This window comes from Octopus bimaculoides, chromosome 9 (genome assembly GCF_001194135.2).
Source record: "Octopus bimaculoides isolate UCB-OBI-ISO-001 chromosome 9, ASM119413v2, whole genome shotgun sequence".
Taxonomy (NCBI): Eukaryota; Metazoa; Mollusca; class Cephalopoda; order Octopoda; family Octopodidae; genus Octopus; species Octopus bimaculoides.
In genome coordinates, this window is record NC_068989.1 from 86,044,964 (window position 1) to 86,053,080 (window position 8,117).

At 40.3% G+C, this 8,117-nt stretch overlaps 1 protein-coding gene across 4 annotated transcripts in view; it reads right to left on the reverse strand.

Moving 5' to 3' along the window:
• LOC106869704 (serine/threonine-protein phosphatase 6 regulatory ankyrin repeat subunit A) overlaps positions 1–8,117 on the reverse strand; it is a 144,860-nt gene that overhangs the window by 68,414 nt on the left and 68,329 nt on the right. For all 4 annotated transcript variants that reach the window (XM_052970837.1, XM_052970834.1, XM_052970836.1 and 1 more), the window contains exons 10-13: positions 7,236–7,388; positions 6,121–6,189; positions 5,302–5,442; positions 3,123–3,234 (exon numbers count right to left, since the gene is read on the reverse strand). In XM_052970837.1, coding sequence (XP_052826797.1) covers positions 3,123–3,234; positions 5,302–5,442; positions 6,121–6,189; positions 7,236–7,388 — 475 coding nt within the window. The remainder of the gene's footprint in view (positions 1–3,122; positions 3,235–5,301; positions 5,443–6,120; positions 6,190–7,235; positions 7,389–8,117) is intronic.

Here is an 8,117-nt window from a genome sequence, read left to right on the forward strand (position 1 = left end):
TATATATATATATATATGTGGTGGTTGTCTACTCCTTATGCAGAGTTTGACCACCTTCTGTACGTACACCTTAGATCTATCATGGCATCTGATATGGCTTTTTAAACCAGACAATGTTTCGAAAAGACACCCACATAGATTGCATATCTAATTTGGATCACCAAGAGTTGCAGTTAAGTTCCGATTCTCGTGGATCTTAAAATGCCTTTTGAGGCCTCCGTTAGATTTTGAAGACCTTATGGCATACACAGCATATATACACACATACACATAGAGGTGGGTGGGCAGAGGCAGGCATACAATTGCTTAACATGAGTGGAATGTTCTTTTCATATCCTAAAAAGGAAACAGAGAAATGAAAAGAACATTCCACTCATATTAACCAACTGTATACCTACTTTTGTCCACTTCTGTGTGTGTGTGATTGTAAATAAATTTACCTGTGTATATTTACTAAACATGCATTTGGCCTCAATGTGTACATATATGTTCTGGTTAAACCCCAGGGCATAGCTTCACCTGAGTTTTGCTGGTTTATCCCACACAAACTTCCTAGTAATGTGTCCCCACAATTTACTAAGTTTACTCGGTTGTCTGCTCTCACTAAACAAGCTTATGATGTTCAAAAGCATTCCAGATGTGACAATCCCATCTTTTATTTAGAAACAGTGTATCTAAAACTTTCCAATGTATCTCTTTTTAAAGATAGTACAGGGAGATTTAACATCTATTTTTAGCAGGTTGACTAATTCCATAAAGACTTCCTTGTTGATTGTTACTTCAATTTTGATTAAGCAGATTTGTAATGATCTTGTCGCTTCTCAGGCACAATATATCTAGGACTACATTATTCAATGTGTCCTTCCTTTTTTTCAAAGGTGGTAGGATGCAAATGATTTCAAGAAAACCTGGTGGCTGTTTCTAGGGTCACCCATGCTGACCTGTGGTTGTAGGTAGTTTTAGTTCAGAGAGGGAGGTTCTGGCATTCTGTTGGTTATGACGAGAGTTCCAATTGATCCAAAAAACAGAACAGCCTGATAGTGAAATTAATGTACAAGTGGCTGAGCATTCCACAGACATGCATATCCTTAACATGCTTCTCAGGGAGATTCAGTGTGACATGGAATATGACGAGGCTGGCCCTTTTGAATTACAGGTACAGCATGAAATAAAATGTCTTGCTCAAGGAGCACAACGTGCCGCCAGGAATTGAACTCACCAACTTACAATTGTGAGTCAAATACTCTAACCACTAAGCTACGCACCTTCACCGAGAGGGAGGCAGATGCTGGTTAAACAGCCTCCTCCTCCTCCTTGATAAGCTTTGCCAAAAAGCTCCATCTGATCTGACCCCGATATTGAAGAGAAGGAACATAGACAAACAAACAAGCAAATAGGCAGGAAACCAAATAATCAAAAGCTACATTCTGCCCGTCCTTCCTGCTTTGGAAATATTTTGGCAATATATCAAACTGTACACTTAGCCATCTACTTTTTGGTTGGTATAGTAGGCCTGACATACCGAAGAATTACCAGCTTAATTATGAGTTACCATCATCATCATTATCCTTGCTGGTTGTGGAGTACCTCCTCAACACTACCCACCAAACCCATTTTGTGCTGTATTTTCTTTTCGACCAGCAATCTGATTTTGTAATATGTGTTTTTGAATCACATATATATTCTAGTTCACAATATAAACTACCACACCGATTTACAGCAATGGTTATCAACCATGTTTTTCTTATGGACTCCTTCGATCCCTATTTATACTAATCATTCAATGTTTAAAAAATCCTAATGTATTTTTATGATTAAATATTATTAGGAATTGTATTCAAAAATTGTTAAAATATTTTGTGTATTGTACAAGTATAACCAATTTATTAGTTACAAATTTTAACAACAAAATCTTACATGGACCCCAGGTGAGAACCCCTGATCTATAGCACAGATATTACTGGTGATCCCTGTGATACAAAACAAATATTGTATTCAATCAGTACCGCAGCAATTACCAGCATTTCACATGCTAAAAAGTGCTAAAAATGTCCATTATACTTCAATTTACGGATGTTTTAAAAGATATTTATTAATGACTTTTTGCTACAGATCATATTATATAAGCTTTAAGAGTTTCTTTGTCACAAAAACTACTTTATAGAGAGCAGCGTTCTAATGATGGAGATGACAGCGACTCACACCCTTCTGATATCCGTGTTCTGTACATTCCCTAAAATTTGAATAGTTTAAACTATAGTAATGTGGGGCTCCATAAAAAAAACATCACCAGTGACTCCTATGATATGTAAAGGATATAGCTTGGGGAGTCATCAGTGACTCTCATGGTAGGTGAAGAATTAATCTTATAGCATGACATCGTTAATTACCTAAGTTTTCTATCAGTTTATCTATGAGGATCAATTTCTTTGGATCTAATCAAGCAATTTCCTTCTGTTTGCATCAATCTTTTTCCCTGCCACAGGCATCTCTGTCACCACCCCACAGCAGGTTTTCTCCCATCCTTCAACCATATCAGTTCAGCTGCTCCTTCTCTCTCAGCCCTTCATTGACTTTCACACATAAACATTACACATTCAACGGATCACACACACAACTAATTTCTCACCAGCATCCCCAATATATCTTGTGATGAGCTTGATATCAAGCCATTACCATTCTGTCTCAACAGTACACAACCATCAGATCGCACTTGACTCACTTCTCTCCAGCTTCCACAGATCTTAGGGTCTTTCATTGTGTCTTGGGGAATAGGACACTTCAATTTTACATGCCTCGAGTCAGAAGCAAGTTCTCAGGAATAAGAACCAGGTTATCTCGGCAAAGTGCCTATGACAGACTGTCAGCTTATTCAGGGAGGAAGGGAAGGGTGCTTAATACCACCAAAACCATAGCTACACACAGGCCCTTATGAAAAGGGAAGTTTCAAGAAAGGGGCAGGAGAGCTTCAGTGACATTTTCATTTACCCACTCTCCCAAAACAGATCTGCTGAACTTCTGGCACACAGCAACAGAAAGTGGGGGGAAGGGGACGAGGGAGTCAAAAGTAAAAAATTGTCTAGCGCTAGAGCAGAGTTTGTATAGCAGTAGTTCCTACTTACCATTTCCAGAGCAAGTTTGTGGCCCTTTAGTGCCGCGTAGTGTACAGCGTTGTAACCATTGCGGTCCCGTAGACCAGGCTTGGCTTCATATTTCAATAGTAGTTCCACAACTCTGTGTGAAGGATTAAAAGATTATCATGGATTAGCTACAAATAGATTCAACTGCCAATAGTTTCAATGCAAAATTACAGCAGATGTTTTCTAACAGAAAAACAGAAAGGGTTCATTAACACGAATAGCAGATGTTCTTCAGTGTAACCAATAAAAATGGTCGCTACCAAAACAATAGACACAATGTTCAAATCCCATCAGAGGCGTTTTGTTGCTGTATTTCTGTCTCAAAGTCTAAGAACATTTACATTATTATATATACTTAAATATGTATGTGGCTGTATGTCTAATATAGTTGCACATACATGTGTCATGTGTGTATGTAGTTGTGTGTCTATGGTCTTGTGTTTATGATTTTATGTGCATGTTTAAGTATGTAATTTTACATATGTTTGCACGTTTTTAAGGTTATTATGTCTTTATGAGCAATTATATATATATATATGCAGGGAGAATTCACGAAAGAACAGACAAAGACAGGTGGTGTAAACAACAAATGGATGTATTAGTATAATGCTCAGGAATAGAGAAAGTCTTTAACGTTTCGAGCCTACGCTCATCAACAGAAAGGAACACAGAAAGAAACAAGGAGAGAAAAAAATATGGGTAGTGGTCAGCAATCTATCATGGCGGTGTGGTCTGATCAATAAGTATACAGACAGTTGCCATAGTAATGAAGCTAAAGCACGCAGAGTGAAGCCGCTTGGCACAGATTGACCCTCAACTCTGCTGTGCATGCGCATTAAGTTTTAACGTTCTAGCTCACTTCTGCTGTTTACAGCAGTGCTTGGAAGGAAGATGTGTAGTGTGTGATCGTCACATTGACCATGACAGAAAGTTGAGCAGAGAATCTGCATCAAATTTTGCCAAAAGCTTGGCGATACCTGCTCAGAGGTGTACACGAAGTTTGCAAAAAGTTTTCAATTGTTCTTGACACAATCAAGGAGATCTTGTGCAACTGAAACCTGAGTGTCTTTTTGGTCAGCTGAAAGCAGTTCTGGCACAAATTTGGCAGACATGCATCTCATACCCAAATCTTCAGTGATAATGTAACTAATCAGCACATCCTCTGATAACTCACAGATGGTGATTCAACGATTTCTCCTCACATCTGTGACGTTTTTCTCAGTTCTGCTGGTTGTGGGTCAATATCAACATTTTTCAGCCATCTTGGAAATGTCTGAATCCCTCGTATGTTTGTGTGCCGCTCATACTCTCCTCTCCATACACCTTCTGCAACTTTGCATAGGCCTCTGAGCAGGTATCGCCATGACAACTTTCTCTCTCATGGTCAATGCGACAATCACACGCTTTTCACTTTCCTTTCAAACACTGCTGTAAATAGCGGAAGTGAGCTAGAATGTTAAAACTTAAGGCATGTGAACAGCAGAGTTCAAGGTCAATCTCTGCTGAGTGGCTTCATTCTGTGTGCTTTAGCTTCGCTACGATGGTAACAGTCCAGATACTTATTGATCAGACCTCATATGTGTGTGTGTGTGTGTGTGTGTGTGTGTGTGTGTGTTGGGTGGGCCAGATGTCACACAAAATAAGTTCAATATGCTACAGAATTGTCAAAGACATGCTTCAATTTTTCTAAAATTGATTAAAATAAATAAGATAATGAGGAATACGCATGTACTTGTACATGTGGAACAAAATGAATAATAATAAATAAAATGTCGAATGCTTTGGCATGTGATTTTGGCCCACCCTGTGTGTGTTGTGTGTGTGTGTGTGTGTGTGTGTGTGTGTGTACAGATACATGCATAAGTGAGTGAACAAATGAAAGAAAAATAGCACTCAACACATTGTAACAGTTACATACATTTTAATAACAGTCTGACTGAACTCCACATGACAAAGTTTCATGAGTGTGTTGGACATGTCCATGGGTGTGTGGGACGTATCATTGGAAGCTAAGAGTAGACTGTTTCTAGCATCTGATGATAGGGACATGTCCTACACGCACATGAAACTAAGTCATATGGAGTGGATCAAAACGTCATATATACGCGCGCACACACACACACAGATATATATAGAGAGAAAGAGTGTGAAGGAAACGTACTTGGCATCAACATCAGCAGCAGAAGCAAAATGTAGGGCTGTGCAACCTTGCTTATCTTGGAGGTTGATATCAACGCCTGCATTAATAAGAGCCATCACACACTGTTGGTGAACATGTGCTGCAGCATAATGGAGAGCCGTCCTGTCAACAGAAAACAAACGATTACATAAAACAGCAACATACATGTTAATATATATGCATAAAAAGGTAGAATTAGATTTGTCCTTTAATTTGGAAGTTTCCAAAAAAAAAAAAAAGATTTCTAATATTGATTCTTCATATTTTGCTGGTAGTTTACAGGTGTAAATTTGCGAATATGAAAATAATACTTGTATATAGTGTGTTGTGAATTTATGGAAAGAGATCCCATAAAGATCAAAAATTTTGTTAAAAATGGAGGGAACGTCTCTAAAACCTCTTTCACTTATATTTTCAAATAACCGTTACAGCCTTTAGTTATAGTTTATACCTAACTGGATTTGCATCTCTTTTTCTCATAAGGATAAATATAAATCTCCTAGATCTTATTCTGCTATTTCCTTTCTCAAGTCCTTTGTAAAAATTTTGTTTATACTTCTTGCACTGAAGAGTACATTGATATATAATTAATTTAATTTAAATTAATTAATTCTATTCAACCATGAATTTGCATGATTTTTATATCACTGTACGAAAGTGTTAAATATTTTAACACCTCTTCTCCAGTGGAAACCCATGTCGGACGATGTTATTGTTCACAAAATGCAATGTGAATAAGTGTACAACAAGAGAGAGAGAGAGAGAGAGAGAGAGAGAGAGAGATTGTTTGTGCATTCTTACCTGCCTTCATTGTCCAAAGTCATTTCATTGGCACCGTATGACAGCAACAACTCAACACAGTCAACATTACTGCAAGGAGAATAGAACAATATGGCGGGGAGTAAGTGATTTGGTGAGGGTGGAATAGTAGAGGGGGTGGGGAAAGTGAGGGTGAAAGAGCAGGGAATTAGGTGCTGTGTAGAAGAGAGACCATTGTAGTTTTAGTCAAAGAGGTGGTGAGGGAAACAATGATAGAATCAGAGTGGGAGTCACAATTTAACCAATGACCATTAAATATTGGTGGTCAAAATCACACACACACACACCCATACTCACATGCATTCACTTTGGTCACTCCCTGACCACACCTACACCCACTTGGTCACTTGTTGACCACATCCATATCCACCCACACTGGTCACTTCTTGACCACACCCACTTTGGCCACTCACTGACCACACACATACTCCCCAATTTGGTCACTCACTGATCATACATACCCACCCCCACCCAGATTTGGTCACTCATTGACCACCTCCACCCACCACTCACTTTGGCTCTCCCTCACTGATCACGCCCATACCCTCCACTTTGGTCACTCAGTCACCACACCCATAACCATCCACTTCAGTCACTGATCCCCACCCTCCCATACTTTGGTCACTCACTGACCACACATGCCCACCTCCACCCAGATTTGGTCATTCATTGACCACCCCCAACGCTTTGGACACTCACTGACCCCACCACCCCTACCCACTTTGCCCCCTCTCACTGGCCACACCCATACCCCCCACTTTGGTCACTAACCACACCCATCCACTGTAGTCACTAACCACACATACCTACTTCAGTTACTTACTGACCAGGCACAAACACTCCAGCCACTGACCATTGATCCCCACCCTCCAATAGTTTGGTCACTCACTGACCACACATACCCACCTCCACCCAGATTTGGTCATTCATTGACCACCCCCAAAGCTTTGGCCACTCGCTGACCACCCCCAGCCACTATGCCCCCTCTCACTGCCCATGCCCATACCTCCCCAGTTTGGTCACTAACCACACATACTTACGTCAGTCACTTACTGACCAGGCACAAACACTCCAGCCACTAACCATTGGTCACTTACCCGCTAACAGCAGCAGCATGTAGACAAGTCCGGCCGCAATCATCTGGCATATTGATATCGAAGTCAGCCATGTGATTAAACAATTTCTTCACACAGTCCACATAACCATTGAGGGCAGCTACATGTATAGGGACCATACCATTACAGCCAGGCCTGAGTGGACGTCACCGATGGAAAGAAAAAGAAAGAGAGAGAGAAGAGATGAAGTTAGAGACAATAGTATCATCATCATCATCATCATCATTGTCAATGATGCTAGAATAAACAGTTGATTGGTGGTGGTGGTGATGGCGGGGGTGGTGGGAGTACTAGCAGTGATATTAACGAGGATTCCCTAATGGCAATGATATTGGATAAAGGTCGTGATAACAATGGGGGTCCTGATGGTAGCATTAGCAACGAAGGTGGTGGTAGTGGCAGTGATGGTGGTGGTAGTAGTAGTGATGTTGCTCGTGATAGTGATAGTTATGATGATGGCGGTGGTGATGGTGGTAGTCATGGTGATGAGGACAGAAATGGTGATGGTGATGATGATGATGATGATGATGATGATGATGATGATGATGGCAGCCAGGATAATGACGGTGGTGGTGTATATGTATGTAAACGTAATAGATGACGTGTGTAGCCCAGTTTTTTTAAAACGGGCTACCCTATCCCAGTGTGTCAAGGGTTGTTGTCAAGAAGGGGATCTGGCTGTAAAATACGGCCTTAAAAATTTCCATCCAATCCATGTTCCCATGCAAAGGAGGCTGTGGGAATGATGACAATGATGATGGTTTGACATTCAATAAATATATGCTTGGAGAGAGAGAGAGAGAGAGAGAGAGAGAGAGAGAGAGAGAGAGAGAGAGAGAGAGAGAGAGAGAGAGAGAGAGAGAG